Source organism: Gouania willdenowi, chromosome 15 (genome assembly GCF_900634775.1).
Source record: "Gouania willdenowi chromosome 15, fGouWil2.1, whole genome shotgun sequence".
NCBI lineage: Eukaryota > Metazoa > Chordata > Actinopteri > Blenniiformes > Gobiesocidae > Gouania > Gouania willdenowi.
Window position 1 is genome coordinate 1,998,501 of NC_041058.1, and position 17,973 is coordinate 2,016,473.

At 40.3% G+C, this 17,973-nt stretch overlaps 1 protein-coding gene across 2 annotated transcripts in view; it reads right to left on the minus strand.

Moving 5' to 3' along the window:
- The window catches only part of meis1b (Meis homeobox 1 b), a 114,284-nt gene that overhangs the window by 35,498 nt on the left and 60,813 nt on the right, over positions 1–17,973 (minus strand). For both annotated transcript variants that reach the window (XM_028468410.1, XM_028468409.1), the window contains exon 8: positions 14,331–14,476. In XM_028468410.1, coding sequence (XP_028324211.1) covers positions 14,331–14,476 — 146 coding nt within the window. The remainder of the gene's footprint in view (positions 1–14,330; positions 14,477–17,973) is intronic.

Genomic DNA, 17,973 nt, shown 5'->3' on the forward strand with positions numbered 1-17,973 from the left:
ATTTTTTTTTTGTCATTTTATCTATTTTTGCTATTTAGTGTCTTCTGTTAGTCTTGTGTGTATTTTCTCTCATTTTCTGTATTTTTGTTGGCATTTTATGTATGGTTATGATCATTTTGTCTGTTTTTCTGTCGTTTTCTTTAATTTCGGTTAGGATAGAAGTCCTTTGGGGGGGGGCGGAGTCCTTCAACAGTCCATGTTCAATCAGCCACCAGAGCGTGTCAGCACACTGTTAAAGGGAGAGTAAATGTCCCTTAGGAAAGCTCTTCTTCTCTGCTTCATTGTCTACTACCAAACCACAGAGTTGGAACTGTCGCCCACTGTGGGTACTGATTCTTTTTTTAGTTTTTATTCTCTTTCTGTAATCAAAAAGATGGTTACATTTACATCTTTAACTTTTCATGATTATTTAGATCAACCAAAAGCAGCACAAGTTGTCATTTTCACTGGAAAAGTTACTAAATGATCTAAAAATCTCTAAAATGTTCTAAAAATCAGGCTGAATGTTTCACTGCAATAGAAAACAATGGGATGTTTACAGGCATTGATGACATCAATCACATGATTTCAAGATGGAGGAACACAGGCTCTAAAACTGTTAAGTCGCCCTATTTTTAAAAGTTAATAAAAACTAATATGGTGCAAAATAACGTGTTTTATTAGGACATTTAGAAGGTTTTAGGCCACATCTGTAAAAACAGCAGGATTAATTTAAAGTTTGTTATTATTATTATTATGAGAAATAAATATGGTAAATTGGTATCGTTGACATCATTGAGTACTGATAACAGTTCAAATGTGAAAGGTGTGTGTGTGTGTGTGTGTGTGTGTGTGTGCGCGCTTCATTAGGTTCTCCTGGTTCCAGCTCAGGGGAGTTTATGAAGGGCGCCGGATGTTGCACAACACCTGCTGTGCAATAAGGCGAAGCTAGCTGGTGTTAGCTGGTGTTAGCTGGTGTTAGCTGGTGTTAGCTGGTGTTAGCTGGTGTTAGCTGGTGCTAGCTGGTGCTAGCTGGTGCTAGCTGTAAACGCTGCTCGTTGGGCTGAGGCTGATGATCTGGGGCTAATTCAGGGGTGATTATGCAGTTTGCTGGCCCACTAAACCTCTTTAAGGCCGTAATTACCGCCTGTGTGAGCTCAGGGAGGAGCTGAGCAGCCATCAGCGCTCGCTAGCACCAACGTAGCCACAGCTGGAGGTGGGCTAGCCTCAGGCTGCTGGAACCAGGGGAGGACGGGGGGGGTGTAAATGAAGAAGACACAGCCTGGTTCCCTGGAAGGAACAGGAACCACCATCCTCATTCATCATCATCATCATCATCATCATCATCATCTCTCTAAACTAATGTTCTGTTGTTCTGTGTGTGTGTGTGTGTGTGTGTGTTCACATCGTCTCACCTGACTTTTAAGCAAAGGCATACAGTACACAAGGCATCTGATCTGGTCTTTGATGTTGTTTTGTGTATTTTTATGTCATTTTGTTTATTTTGGTTGTTTTATGTATTTTCTGAATAAGTTTGTGTATCTTTGCTGTTTTTTTTGTATTTTTCGCTCATTTTGTATATTTTTCTGTCATTTTGTGTTTTGTTTTGTCGTTTTATGCATATTTGGAATGATTTTGTATATTTTTGCTTTGATTGAGTATTTTTCTCTCATTTTATGTATTTTTGTTAGAATTTTGTGTATTTTTGCTGTAATTTTGTGTGTTTTTGCATTTTTTGTGTTTCTCACTCATTTGGTGTATTTTTCTGTCATTTTGGGTATTTTTGTTAGTACTTTGCATATTTTTATATATTTTTTCTTTATTTTGTTTGTCGTTTTCTGTATTTTTGTTGTATTTGTTATTTTTCATATTTGCATCATATTGTGTATTTTTAGTCATTTTGTTTATTTCGGTTTGCGTTTTTTATGGTAAGCTTCAGACACACACACACACACACACACACAGATTCTCAGATAGCTCATTCATGGACTGTGGTGTGTGTGTGTGCATGTGTGTGTGTGTGTGTGTGTGTGTGTGTGTGTGTGTGTGTGTGTTCACATGGTCTCACCTGACTTTCAAGCAAAGCCGACTTTACGTAACGCGTCTGAAATGTGATCTGTCGGAGGAAGCAATTTGGGGAGCGCAGAACATTCTAATAACCCTTCGATATTATTATGTGATTATCACAATTACCCTTTTTGCCCCCCGACGTTTTAATTAGAAAGTGAGCGCCGGCCCCTGGGGGCCTCAGTAGGGGACAGGGGGGTGGGTGGGGGGTTGAGGTCCTGAGGTAGTTCACAATGGATCCCTTATGTAGTTTGAAACGATGAGAGGAGACGTCTCCATCACTCAGAGCTCACCTACACCCCTCCTCCTCTTCTTTTACTCCTCCTCGCCCATCTGGCCCCGCCCCCTTTCTTTCCTCAGCTCTATATTTAGCGTTTGCTCTCTATGTCCCAACTGGACTCTCTCACCTTCATTTTTATTTACAGTCTCTCTCTCTGTGTGTGTGTGTGTGTGTGTGTGTGTGTGCGTGTGTGTGTGTGTGCACCACGTTTATAAATCAATGATTTAATGTGTCGTAACAAACAAGTGAGCAGCACCTCAGCCTTGTTCTAACGCAAACGTCTACAGAGGTGGGGGGGGGGGGGGATGGGGGGGGGGGGGGGGGTTGCAGAAAAACAGAGAACTTTAAAGAACTGAGAAATCAGAGGAAAAAATGCAACATATGCACAATTCTACCTCTACCTTTACCCCTCTGTGTGTGTGTGTGTGTGTGTGTGTGTGCGTGTGTGTGTGTGTGTGTGTGTGTGTGCGTGTGTGTGTGTGTGTGTCAAACACGGTTCACCTGCCAGGGTGTGTGTGTGCTCAAACACACGTTCAGTTTAACACATTTAGATAAAACGAAGCATTTTCATGCACAAGATAAAAAGAAACATTGAAACACAAGTATTAATAGATATACACATTATAGATCAATAAAGTATTATTTTAGAGCTTATTTTGTGACTTTGACAATAAGGAGCAAAGGTTGCTGGTGTTAGTATCCTTTAATAAATACATAAACAAATAACTGTTGTAGTTATTTTTGTTGTAATAGATTTCTATGTATTTTTGTTATGTTTTCTTATTTTATAGTGTATTATGTTCATTTCCTTAGTTTTTTACAGTCAATTTGTATATTTTTGTGTATTTTTATTGTAACTGTATATTTTCTTTCTCTTATATAGTATGTTTATTGTGTCGTTTTGTGTGTTTTGGGGTCATTTTCTTTGTTTTTGTGGTGATTTTTGTGTATTTTTGTTGTCATTGTGTATATATTACTCTCATTTTGTATTTTTTTGTTGTTGTTTTGAGAGTTTTTGTGTATTTCGGTTGTCACTGTATATCTGTCACTGTATTTTCATTGTTACGTGTACATTTCACTCTTATTTTGGATGTTTTTTGTTTTTGTTTTGTGTGTTTTTGGAGTCATTTTGTCTATTTTTCTATCATTTTGTGCGTTAACTTTGTTCTGCTGTAATGCATGGTGACCTTTGCTGCACGTTTCAAAGCCCAGAACTAGAAAGACATGAAGGTGCAAAGTGACGAGAGTCTCTGGATAAATCAAAGCTACTGCACAAGTGGCCCAATGTTGCTATGATATCATGCTCGGAGGCCATTAAAAATGTGAGGCAACCCAGCTGCACATTATAGCCGACAGAAAGGAGGGAGAGTCATGGTCGAGTGGAGTGGGGGGGGGGGGGTCGGGGAGGGGGGGGCATGCATTAAAGATGGAGAGAGGAGTGTGTTCAGTGTGAGACGGGTTCGGTTCACGCTCGGGAGAGAAAACAAGAGGGAGGAACTGGATTGATAAATTAGTTCAGCCGACGCACACACTGATTAGCACCACAGCACAGCCTCACAAAACACACACACGTTTACACACAGCCATGAAGTACACGCACGCACGCACGCGCGCACACGCACACCACACTGTATCTAGGGCAAGCTGCTGCAGTTGCTGTAAGTAAAAGGTATTGAGCTGCTGACTCCAGCCAGAAAAAAATATCCCACAATCCTCTGGATTGCCAAACGCAGCCTAATGGATAGTGGCTAACAGCTAGCGCTAATGTGATTTCACACTTTACAGTTAATACATCAGCAGCGTCTGAACAAACTCATGCTACACATCTGAACTGGGCTCCTGTTAAAAGGGTCCCCCCCCCCCCCGTGCCAAGGAGGTGTTGTGATGAGTGCGGCTACGCGTTAGCCTAGCTAAACTAAGCTAAGCCAAAGAAACGACTTTTCATCAAGCTAACCACAGATTTATGACAATATTTTCCCCCCTAACTCCTCCACATGTCACCGTGCCACTAACCCCCCAATAAATTCCACAGTGACGGTGGAAACTCCACGCCCCGCGCACACACACACTGACGTTGGTTCAAGTTTTGTTGATTTTTGCTGTCATTATGTGTATTTTTGGGGGATTTTGTGTGTTTTTTCATTTTTTTTTACTGTCATTTTGAGTATTTTTCTGTTATTTTGAGTATTTTGATTGTCGTTTTATGTATTTTGTGTGTTATTTCCTGTCATTTGTTTATTTTGGTTGTCTTTTTGTTTATTTTTGTTGTCATTTTGTGTGTTTTGGTAGTCATTTTGTGTGTTTTTTGTGTATTTTGTGGGGATTTGATGTGTTTTTTCTGTCATTTTGTGTATTTTGGGGGGATTTTGTGTGTTTTTCTGTTATTTTGAGTACTTTTGCTGTCATTTTGTGAAGAAAACGACTTTTCATCAAGCTAACCACAGATTTATGACAATATTTTCCCCCCTAACTCCTCCACATGTCAACGTGCCACTAACCCTCCAATAAATTCCACAGAGACGGTGGGGAACTCCACGCCCCGCACACACACACTGACGTCAGCGCAGAAGTGTGTGTGTGTGTGTGTGTGTGCGCGTACATGTGTATTTACGCTCTAGAATATACATCTAAATATACACATGTGTGCGTGCGTGTGTCTTTGTCTTCCATGAATTTGCAGATGATTGTAAACTGATTAGTGCGTCGCAGAGCAAGAAGGATTTCACACACGCGCGCGCACACACACACGCTCTTCTCACACAGCTGATAATGAAAAATAGAAGGCGTGCGAAACAACTTCAGCACAAATCCATCAATCATCCTGACGCGCGACGATGAAACCACACACTGAACTGTTTCACTATGAAATTATACGAGAGCCGCTGGGGGAGGGGGCGGCGCTCGCTCAAACTTTATACTCCCTTATGGCCACGCCCACTCACACTGCACTCAACTCTGATTTTAGTAGCATGAAAAAATATCCAGTCAATCCTTTGAATTGAAGCTGTGTGTGTGTGTGTGTGTGTGTGTGTGTGTGTGTGTGTGTGTGTGTGTGTGTGTGTGTGTGTGTGTGTGTGTGTGTGAGAGTGTGTGTGTGTGAGTGTGTGGCCTTCCTTTGGTCTCTCGTGACCGCTGGTCACCTCCGGTGCTGCTGACCGACCTCGAGGGTCTGTAAAGTTCTCACATTCTCAAGGAAACACACACACACACACACACACACACACACACACACACACACACACACTCCGTGCAAGGCTTTTTTGTGAGTTTAAAGGTGAGGTGAATTAAAAGTTAACAGCCCAGAAGGGATACAAACGGAACTCTGACATACTGACACGAGTTTACAAAAAAACCCACGATTACGAGTCTTTTTCTGTCATTTTGCAAGTTTGTTGGAGTGGTTTGTGTATTACTTTTGTCATTTTGTGTATTTTTTTGTCAGATTGTTTGTTTTTGGAGTCATTTTGTATATTTTTTGTCATTTTGCATGTTTTTTGAGTCATTTATGTAATCATTTTGTCATTTTCTCAAATTTTCTGTCATCTTATGTCTTTTTGAAGCCATTTTGTGTATTTTCGTGTCATATTATGTGTTTTTGGAATCATTGTGTGTGTTTTTTCTTTCATTTTGCAAGTTTTTGGTGTCAATTGTGTTATAGTTTTGTCATTTTGTCAATTTCTCTGTCATATTATGTGTTTTTGAGTAATTTGTGTATTTTTGGTCATTTTACATGTTGTTTTTGTCTTTTGTGTATTAGTTTTGTCATTCTGTCAGATTGTGTGTTTGAGTCATTTTGGGTCTATACGTGCAAATAACGTTAATGAAATCCTGCAAATTACAGACATTTTTAAAGAAAATTTATCAGAAAAGTCAAGGATATACAAAGAAAAAAGGGCACAAGATTCAAAAGTAGGGCCTCAGATTGTGGAAAATAGAAGAAAAAGTTTTGTGAAACAGAAAATTCCAACACAGAATAACTTGTTTTCAAAAGAATATTTTGCATTTTTACAAAAATTTTCCCTAAAAAAATGGGTTGTTGAATGTGTAGCGAATGAAATGGATACACACATGATATTGAGGTTCAAAAATTGCAGAAATATTGTAAATTATAGATTTCGTAGAGATTTAATTGAGTCGTGACTTTGTGGCAATGAGATTTCCTTGCTCAAGGTTTCGTAGAGTAGAGAGTCTGTAGCGCAGATATCTTGCAGCTTAAGATTTCATAGAGAAAACATTTATTGTGCTAAATTCCATAGGCTTCAGTTTTTTGTTGCTCGTAAACTTTGTATCTCAAGATTTCTGAGCGTCATAATATTACTGCTAAGTTTACTCAATGTAGACATTGTTTGGACTCAGTATTTAAAGAAAGAAGAGTTTTTAATCAAACAGAGAAATAGAAATGCCAAAGAAATGACGTGATGGTTGTGGAAACATGGAACGACCCAAAGTTTAACCTTCAGACCCAAACTTTGTGATTCCTCTCCTCAAGGATCTCCATCATCCACCGAGTCCCTCCTTCCATCTGTTCCTCTCCTCATCCATCCATCATTCCATCCATCAATCATGACACAGATGGCCTCTCAGGACTCCCAGTCATACCATCACCCCCCCACCCCACCCAGTACCAGATATAACACACACACAGTTACTCAGTCACACCTCCAGCAGATGGATTGTCCACTATCTCCCCCATTGGAACAGAAAGGTCACCATCTTATCAGTTTTTAATCCATACCGTAGGAGGACCTGTGTGGATCCCACGCACACACACACACACACACACACACACACACACACACACACACACACACACACACATATATACACAGAATGTGGGTCTGTTTGTGTGCAAGGGTCGGCCCACAAAGACAAGCCCCCAAAAGAGAGCTGTCTGCCCTGGGTCCCTGGGGCCTGTCAAGAGGGATAATTGATGATGTTTTCATTACAAGGTGTGGGGTAATGTGGGGGCTGGGGCACAGTGTGTGTGTGTGTGTGTGTGTGTGTGTGTGTGTGTAGTGGGGAGGTGGCCAGGTTGACTCAGCTGCCTCCTCTTTGACACCAAGCACTCCAGCCTTTGGTACGGACAAGCCTTTGCTTCCAAATGGCCTTTTAAACACTATTTTGTTCCCACAGGACGCATTTCCACCTACCACCAGAACCTTACCCCAGAACTGAGAGCCTTACCCAGAACTAAGAGCCTTACCCCAGAACTAAAAACTTTACGCACAACTAAGAACTTCCAGCAGAAACTAGAACCTTAGCCTAGAACAAACAACTTCACTCCAGAACCAAGAACTTCACCTGAGAATTAAGCTCAACGAAGGACTTTCAACAGAATTAAGAAACTTACCCTAGAACGAAGAAATTTTCGGATAAACTAGGAACTTTTCCTGAGAACATTTCCCTGGGTCTAAGAACTTTAACCCCAGAACTAAAAACTTCACCTAAGAACTGAGAACTTTACTGCGAAAACTAAGAACTAACCGAGAACTAAGAGCTTTACCCTAGAATTAAAAGAATTACCGTAGAACTAAGAAGATCACCCCAAAATTAAGATATTTACCCCCAAACTAAGAACCCTATGATAGAAAAATGAACTTTACACTAGAAATAAAAACTTCACACCAGTGCTAAGAACTTTACCCCAACAATGAAAACTTTACCCCAAAACTAAGAACTTCAGCCACAAAATAAAAGTTTTACCCTAGAGCCAAGAACTTTATCCCAACAATGAAAACTTTACATCAAAACTAAGAACTTTACCCAAAGAAAAAGAACTTTACTCTGGAAATAACAGCTTTACCCAAAACTAAGAACTTTACCCCTGAACTAGGAACTTGCAGATAAAGTAGGAACTTTTTTTTAAGAACTAAGAACATTAAATTAGAACTACAAACTTCACTTTAGAACAGAAAACTTTAGCCTAGAACTGTACCCAAAGTTATGGGGGCGGGGTTTACTGTGCTTTTGTCTCAGGAAGAAAAGTGCCATAAACTAAAAGTTCTTGGAAGCTTTTGTAGAAAAGCAGCTTGAGACAAAGCGATGTGTAATTTAATGTGCAGACGCTGAACTTGTTCCTGTTTCTGTCGGATGTTTCTTCTCATCTTTGTCCAGATCTGTCCATCTGTCTGAGGACGTCTTTGAAATCCTAAAGCTGTGGCGCCTCAGACTGGGACCATCATTTGGATTAAATTAGGAGCTAATGAGAGACACCAGGCCTCACAGAGCACTGTCCACTGTCCTGATGGAGATCACTGACATTTATCGACAAGTGAAGCTGATGAGCACCAAACAAAGCGTGACACGACTTTTAGTGACAAACATAATTCTCTGTACGACACAAATTTCCCTCAAAGGGAGACAAATAAAAAAACTCCATCATTAATCACAAGCTGGAGATTTCATTCAAATAGTGTTTGTTTCTGCTTTTTGACTTAAGGACACATGCAAAAAAGATAGAAAAAGGATCTTGTGCTTTTATTTTGAAGGGGATTAGAACTGTCACTTTAAACTTGTAACAATAAGTGCCAGAAATTGGAAAGTGTTTCCAACAAATCAGACAAAAACATGCAGTTTCTCTCAGTTTTTTTTTTCTTTTAAAAAAAATAAAAATTGAGTGTTAAGTATTATTTTATTATTTTTTCTATCAACTCATCTCCGTCTGTTAGACATTTTGGTTTTTATCACCACAGAAAACTTTTCCAGTGCTGCCCCATTGGAACAATCAGTTTAGTAAGATATAGTAGCATTTTTTTCAAAATAAAATACCCCAAACACTTACATTTAAAAATAAAAATAAAAAAAGGTTGTTTTTGATCAAGATTCAAACAGCCTACTAGGCCCATTCTGTAAAAGTCTTATTTTTGTGTATTTTTAGTCTTTTGGGTAATTATGAGTATTTCTGTTGTCATTTTATTTATCAATTTATTTGTTCATCCATCCACTCATCCATCCATTTATCTGTCAAACCACTCATCCATCCATACATCTGTCCAACCACGCATCCATCCATTTGTCCGTAAACTCATCCATCCATTTAGCTGTCCAACTATTCATTCACCCATCCATCCATATATCTGTCCAACAACTCATCCAACCATCCATCCTTCATCTCATCCATCTATTTATCTGTAAACCTTCCATCTATCCATCCATAGGTAATTTTCAACACTTTAATCTTAGTTTACGGTCATGCTCCGCCCCCTCCCTCAGACTAGGGCTGTAATTGGACAGGGCAGCTTTAGTCTTTAGTTACTTTAGTTACAGGTAACATGTTTCTGTTTGCTTTCAGACTGATTTTTAGGTGAAAGAACCTGATGATGAACTCTCTCTCAACACACACACACACACAAACACGAACACACACACGAACACACACACACACGAACACACACACGAACACACACACACCCTTCATCCACCAGCGCAGAATTGGATTTTATGGCTCTTCATTCACACCTGTTTCTGTTCAACACACCCCACACACCCCCACACACCCCCCCACACCCCCACAAAGCTTCTGACTGCGGTGAAGCGGCTACATCTGCGTACGCCAGCGGTTAAATTAGCCTCTAATTGTATTAACGGCGGATTATTCCTTCCAGTGTGATTTTTTATACTCGCTCACAGTGCAGTTTACAGCTTTTAAAGAGGGGGGGGGGGGGGGGGGGGGGGTTGTGGCTTTGCTTCTTTTATGAGCTGCGATCACGGCTGCCCCTCGTTACACTGCATCTGTGTACAAATAGGAGGGGAGGAGAGCGCTAGCGATAATGTGTACGACACACACACACACACACACACAGTCAGCACAGCTACAATCTAAATGGGAAAGGGGGGGGGGGGGACACCTGAATTCCATCTAATTACTCTATCACATAATTTCACAAATTGCCTTTTCATCGGGGAGTGGAGAGGGCGCGCTGGGGATTGGAGGCCTGAGCTTTCATTTACTACTCATTTCTTGTTAAATTAAACAAGAAAATACCATTTGTGGAGGAACGAGGGGGGGCTGGGGGGGAGGGGGGGCAGCGGAGATTAGATGGAGGCTCTAACACACAGAACACAAACGCTGAGGTAATCCTACATTACTTTAACTCAGATTACATCCATTATCCCGGAGTTACAAGCAGCTCAGGGCTCGTCAGCGACTCCGTGAAAACGCAGACGCTGCGTCGTCCAATCAACACGCAGAGGGCGACCATGTGTCGGCCTATCAGAGGAAATACGCTTTATTTTCAAGTGTTACAGCTGCTCCTTTAAACGCTCCAACAACATTCAGATAAAGTCGTCCCACGAGGGTCGTCACAGGGAAGTGGGTTACTGTACGTTTCTGGCTATACGCGTAGCTCGCTATGCTAATGCTAATGCACAGCAGCTTGTGGAGAGTTTAATGATCAGGTATAAATAATAATAGTCTGGTTTTTATTGTACTTCTGACCTTGATATGTGAACATTTAATCCAGTATGTTAGTTAACATTTAACAAAGTACATTTTTAATGTCAATATTCTTTTATTTTGTTAAGTCTTTAGTTATTAATATCATCATATATTTTTGTACGTATTTTTAAAATGTATTTATTACTCAATTATTATTTTGAAACATATTTTCTATTTAAGTAAGTTGTCAAATGTTTTTATATTATTTGTAATATTTTATTTTTATTTGTTATTTATTACTCTTATTTGCTTTACTTAGAGGTTTTTTTCATCTATTTTCATCTGTTTTTATTGTTTTTATATTTATTTGTGTGTCATTTTTGTGCATTTCTTTTGTGTATATTTCTGTAATTTTCTCCGCCAGGGACGTAATATTTTTTTTTACCTGCGTTTATTTAATTCCAGCAAGTTTATGTTTTCTTTTCTTTTTTAAAATAATAAGTTAAGGTTTCATTTTCTTCAGACAACTTTTTTCAAGAAATTTACTTTAATCTTCTGAATGTTTCAACTGTGTTTATTTGTTAACGGATGTACGTCAAAAATACTCCACGGATTTTGACAAAATTCTAACTAAACATAGACCTTAGCCTTTGGAAGACTCCATCAAATTTTGGAGATGATCCCGATCAATAAACTGATTCTGGTTCAGCATTGGTGAAATTTTAAATATGCATATCTTGGTTCATAATTGCTTGATCGTTATGAAATTTGACTCAGTTATGTTGAGTTGGTTCTTTAAGTATCTCACTGAGTTTCATTCAGATTAAATCTGGATTTCTTGTTTTGTGTGTTTTTGTGTGTTTTCTCTACTTGTAAAATCAGTTTAAAAATCAACGGTTTGTCTTTGAACGACTCAGGAATCCTCAGAGAAAGAAAAGAGGAGAAACTACCTGCTCACTTTACCACCCATCTTTCCTTAGCAATGCTGCACAATGGGAACCCCCCCGAGGGTACGTGTTTGTGTGTGTGTGTGTGTGTGTGTGTGGTGGGGGGAATCCAAATCTCAGTCTGTGTGTCAGACACAGTTTGCATTCATCAAACCTGACAAACAGCAAATCCTGACTGCAGTGCATCTGTGTGTGTGTGTGTGTGTGTGTGTGAGTGTGTGTGTGTGTGTATCTCTAATTGGCATGGTGTCTATCTCTAAGAGACCAGCCTGGCATCATCCAAACAAAGACAGGACGGTTGATGATTCAGCAAGAGAAACCAATAACAAAAACTAGTGAGATGAACTAGTAAGAGAAACAACAGAAACAAGTGAGAGAAACAACAGAAACAAGTGAGAGAAACAACAGAAACCAGTGAGAGAAACAACAGAAACCAGTGAGAGAAACAACAGAAACCAGTGAGAGAAACAACAGAAACCAGTGAGAGAAACAACAGAAACCAGTGAGAGAAACAACAGAAACCAGTAAGAGAAACAACAGAAACCAGTAAGAGAAACAACAGAAACCAGTGAGAGAAACAACAGAAACCAGTAAGAGAAACAATGGAAACCAGTAAGAGAAACAACAGAAACCAGTAAGAAACAACAGAAACCAGTAAGAGAAACAACAGAAACAAGTGAGAGAAACAACAGAAACCAGTAAGAGAAACAACAGAAACCGGTGAGAGAAACAACAGAAACCAGTAAGAGAAACAACAGAAACCAGTGAGATTAACAACAAAAACCAGTGAGATTAACTAGTGAGAGAAACAATAGAAACCAGTGAGAGAAACAAGTAAGTTTAATTTTTTCAGTGTATTTTGTAGTAATGTTGTGTAATTTTGGAGTCCAATTGTGTTGTTTTTGTGATTATGGAGTATTTTTTGTATATTTCTGTCATTGTCGTGTACATTCTTTGTATTTCATACACACAATGTGACCGAGGGCTTCCTGTTGCCAATGTTTATCACCAAAATAAAGTCCTTAGAGTTAAGTTTAGGGCGTGGTTTGTAATCAGAGGGCTACTGATCTAAAGAACGTTAATGCACACGTTACACTTAAAGAAACACACACACCCATTGTTAACGTTAAACATCACTAATCGGTTTGTTTCAAATGCGTTCGTTCAAAAGGCCTCATCGTGAGTTTTTTATTCCGAGGGAGGAAACGGTGCAAGTGTGTTTTTGCTGTAATCCAGGGAATGGAAAAGGCTGTGTGTTTAAATCCCATTCAGACGTGTGTGCGCGTGTGTGTGTGTGTGTGTGTGTGTGTGTGTGTGTGTGTAATAATGACGGCGCTCCGTAATGAGGTTGATCCACGACACGCTGATAACGCTGGGGGCGTTAGAGAGAGCATGTGATGAGGAGATGGACAGCAGATAGCACAGATATAGCCTTTGAAGTGTTTAACACATGAGCAGGATGACTGTGTGTGTGTGTGTGTGTGTGTAACAAATACATGAACACAGCAGCTTATTCACCATTTGGTTGCAGTGCTGCCAACTTATATTTAGCCTCTGTTTTTCCCCAAAAACGGCAGATTTAGCTTCTCTTAGGAGTCGTGTCACATCCACTGAGCCTTAAATACACACGTCGTCTTTTAGCGACAACACAACGTCTCACAGTCGCATCAATGATTGGTTGGTTTGTTGCGGCCTTTTCGTTATTTTACAGCCACGTGCAGCACGCCGTCGCATTTTGTGCTGCCCCAAAGTGAACGTACAAAAAGATTTTAAAAATACACAGATTTGCCAAAATAATTATACAAAACAGTAAACATTATCCAAAAAACACAAGGCGACTCCAATAATGCACAAAATTAACTAAAATATATAAAACGACAACAAAAATGACAGGAAAATATATAAGACGACAAAAAAAACCCACAAAACTACGCAAGAAAATGTACACAAAACTGCAACAATGCTCCAAAAACACAGAAGGACACTACGATAATATATAAAACAACAGAAATATACATAATTACAACAGAAAGATTACACAAAAATGCTCCATAAACGCACAAGGCGACAACAAAAATGTGCAAAATAACAAAAATATATTAAACAACAACAAAAATAACAGGAAAATATAAAATGCAACAATAAACAAATATGCAAAATAGTAAAAATGCTCCAAAAACACACGAGGCGACTACAAAAATGTGCAAAAATAACTAAAATATAAAAAACGACAACTAAACACACAAAATTATGCAAAATTTCTCCAAAAACACACAAGTCGAAAACAAAAATGTGAAAAAAGGACTAAAAAACACATCCGTACTACAAAACAGACAACAAAAATACACAGAGTTATAGAAAAACATCAAAAATATAACATTTATCTTATTGGTCATTATTTTAATGCTGACATGAACATTGATCACGGGACCCTCAGATCAGATACAATCACGTGTTTGTGGCCCCGCCCACTTTTATTTAACGCTCCTGCGTGAATCTTTCTGGACAAACGTTTCCTCTTACGTTACGTTTGTTCAGTCTCAGGTTAAATCAGAATCACCAGCACCAGAGTATGGTGATTTAATCACATCAAGACCAAAGCAAACGATCCCAGCTCTGATAAGAAAGATGCTGGTATTTCCTAAGCCCCTCCCCCACATCGCGTATCGCTAGAACTCACTGTTAGGTGCTGGAAGAGCCACGCCCTCATGATGTTGGTTGCCACCTTGGGGAAAATCCCTCTCTTCTTGTTGCGTTTCTTTTCCTTATCGGGGTCGTCGTCGTCGCCCGTGCTGGGGGAGGCCACGCTGTTGTCCAGGCCATCACCTGTCACATGACCACATGGAACAGAGGGGGGAGGGGGGGCGAGATCAGAGCCAGGGTTTGTTTACGTCCTGCATTAGCTGTGCCCCTGCGCTTCAAAGGGAATAAATAGCATTTTAAAGGTATTCTGCGGGGCTTTACAGACACAACAATGGCAGCAGCTTCATAAACGCATTCATTTTTAATACATTTATAAATAACCCTGCTTTTCATTTCTCACAGAACACAGCCAAGAAGAAGAAGAAGAAGAAGAAGAAGCGTTGCTCGCATCTTTCTGAGGAACAGGAGCACAAAAGGACTTGTAAGGTGGCATTTCCCCACTCTGCCATCCCAGCCCGTGCACAATTGGAAATGACAGAGAGATTTAGTCTTTATTATATTATTATCCTGAGGGGGAAACGCTTACGGAACGCATCCTGCTTTTTCTTCACCTGAGGTGGAAAGAGGAACACGGCACTACAAAAGGAAAGTTAGCAGGAGGGGGAACAAACAGCGTTAACAAAGCTAGCTGCTTTTCATAACAATGGATGCGTACAGCAACCTGTGGGGCTTTGATAAGACTATTAAGGCCACTAGAGCTCAAGGAGCGGTCCCTTTAGTCTGCACGCGCTCAGTAGCAGCCAATTACAGGAAGGAAGAGAGGGAGGAAGGAAGGAAGCAAGGAGGGAAGGAAGGAAATGAGGAAGAGAGGGAGGGAAGAAGGAAGGGAAGAGGGAAGGGCAGGAGGAAGGTAGAGAGAGAGGGAAGAAGGAAGGAAGGAAGAAAAGAAGGAAAGGAAGATAGGAAGGAAGTAAGACAGGGAGGAAGGAAGGAAGAAATGTAGGAAGTAGGAGAGGGAAGAAGGAAGTAAGGAAGGGATCTCCCTCCGTCTGCGGGGGGTGGGTGGGTGGATGGGTGGGGGTTTCTATGGGGAAGCCTAGAGTAATTGTTATTATTATTATTCCAAAAGGAATAAAGAACGATGATGGAGGTAAACGAGTCTCAGAGCAAAGCAGGATTTGATCCACTTATTTATTGATTAGACACAAAGCTCTTCTTCTTCTTCTTCCTTTAACTGAAGCTGATAACGGCACCCATAGAATCAACCGTGCTTCACTAACACTCCCCCCCCCCCCCCCCCACACCAGCACCTACTGTAGCTAAACCCTAAGCCCCCACTTCATTGATAATTAATGGGAATGTTGGCGCTAATCCGGTGGAGATGACTTTTTCCAGGCTGCCACATCAACGGAATAATCAAGAACCTAAAAAGCCCAGCCTTTGCCCCCCATTACCTCAGGCTAAAGAATTCCTGAAAGCATGCCTGGGGGGCACCTGAATTATACACACCATTAGGATGGAGAGAGAGAGAGAGGGAGAACCTGCAACCACCCCCTCCCTGTGAACAGATACATATGCACACACACATAGTGGAGGCGTTCTAATGAGGGGGGGGGGGTGAAAACAAGAAATCTGGCCCATTGCACATTGATGATGCATATATGCAGGTAGGATTAGGCTAATGTAGCATCACCAGGAAAAAGGAAGGAAGGATGGGAGGAAGGAAGGAAAAAAAGGATGGAAGAAAGGATGAGAGGAAAAAATGAAGGAAGGAAAGTTGGAAGGAAGGAAGGAAAAAAGGAAGGAAGGAAGGATGGGAAGAAGGAAGGGAGGAAGGAAGAAAAAAAGGATGGAAGGAAGAGAGGGAGGGAGGGAGGAAATAATGAAGGAAGAAAGCAAAGTAGGAAGGAAGGAAGGAAGGAATAGACGGAGAGAGGAAACAATAAAGGAAGGAAGGAAAAAAGAAAGGGAAGGAAGGGAGGAAGGAGGGAAGCTGCATCCCACACAAACATCCAATCATGGTAGGATGTCAGGCCTGAGTCACTGGGATATGATCCAAACATTAGCGTTGCATGTTTCCCACGTTTAAACCTAAAAAACAGAGACTTTCTATGTTCGTTTCTACTTAACACCAACAATCAATCCTGATTATTGACTAATGCATGTGTTAATTGATCCCTAATGATTCCTCAGGCTCTTTGTGAGTCCCGTACCGATCTTTGGTTACATCATTAGTCGGGGACCAATTAACAAGTGACTTTTTCCTTCCCTATAATGTTCCAGAGCTTTCTTTTTCTCTCTCTCTGTTCCCGCCATGCAGGCCCAGGTCCTGTAATCTAAGACCAGATTTTCATTGGAAGCAAATGCTTTCAATCCTCCATAAAGAGCGGCTCATGTTCAGCAAAGCCTACAAAAACAAACGTGGGGGCTCGTCCCGTGCCAGTCGGGAAAACAGAGGCTGGAGCAAAAGCTTAGAGGGAGAGAGAGAACCAGAGAGAGAGAACCAGAGAGAGAGAACCAGAGAGAGAACCAGAGAGAGAGAGAACCAGAGAGAGAGAACCAGAGAGAGAGAACCAGAGAGAGAGAATCAGAGAGAGAGAACCAGAGAGAGAGAACCAGAGAGAGAGAACCAGAGAGAGAGAACCAGAGAGAGAGAACCAGAGAGAGAGAACCAGAGAGAGAGAACCAGAGAGAGAGAATCAGAGAGAGAGAACCAGAGAGAGAGAACCAGAGAGAGAGAATCAGAGAGAGAGAACCAGAGAGAGCGTGTGAATCAAAAAGAGGTAACGCATGCAAAGAGTGAGGGAGGAAAGACGTGTACATGGGCGGTAGAGACGTGCACGTTTCTCAGGTTTGCACCAAACACCAAATAAATGCTTCACTTTCCCAAATCAACCACTTTATAGATCACATCGGGAGGACATTCTGAGCATGGGGTCACATGATCAATATTCATGTTAACATTTAGAATAATGACTAATCTAAGCATTTAGACCGGAAACAAGATGTTTTTCTGTGTATTTTTGTGTTGTTTGTTGTCTTTTTGGAATATTTTTGTACATTTTTCTCTCACTTTGCATGTTTTTGTTCCTGTTTTGTGTGTTTTTGGATTCATTTTGTTGTATAATATTGTATATTCCTTCATTTTGCATTTTTTGTTGTGTGCAGTTTTGTTGTCATTAAGCGTGTTTTTTGTGTATTTTTCTCTGAAATGTGAATATTTTTTCTCATTTTGCATGTTTTTGTAGAGGTTCTGTGTGTTTTGTCCTTTTTGTGTATTATTGTTTCACTTTGTTTTATCATTATTATTAAAATTATCCTCTTTTGTATTTTTACAGTTTTGGGGGTATTTCCCATTTATTTTGTCAATTTTTTGTGTGTATTTTTGTCATTCTTGTATGTGTTTTTGGATTATTTTTCTGTTTTTCCTTGAAATGTGTATATCTTTCTCTCATTTCACATTTTATTGTAGTTTTTTTTTTGTCATTTTGTGTATTACTATCCTTTATTTTTGTATTTTTTTTACTGTGTTTAGGGGTATTTCTCCCTCATTTTGTGTGTTCTTTTGAGTCATTTTGAGCTTTTACTTTGAGGGATGGACAAAGTTAGACTGAGGGCCGCATGTGGTCCCCGGACCGCTGGTTTCCCATGTCTGCCTGGTGTGTGAGGAGCAGAAAAAC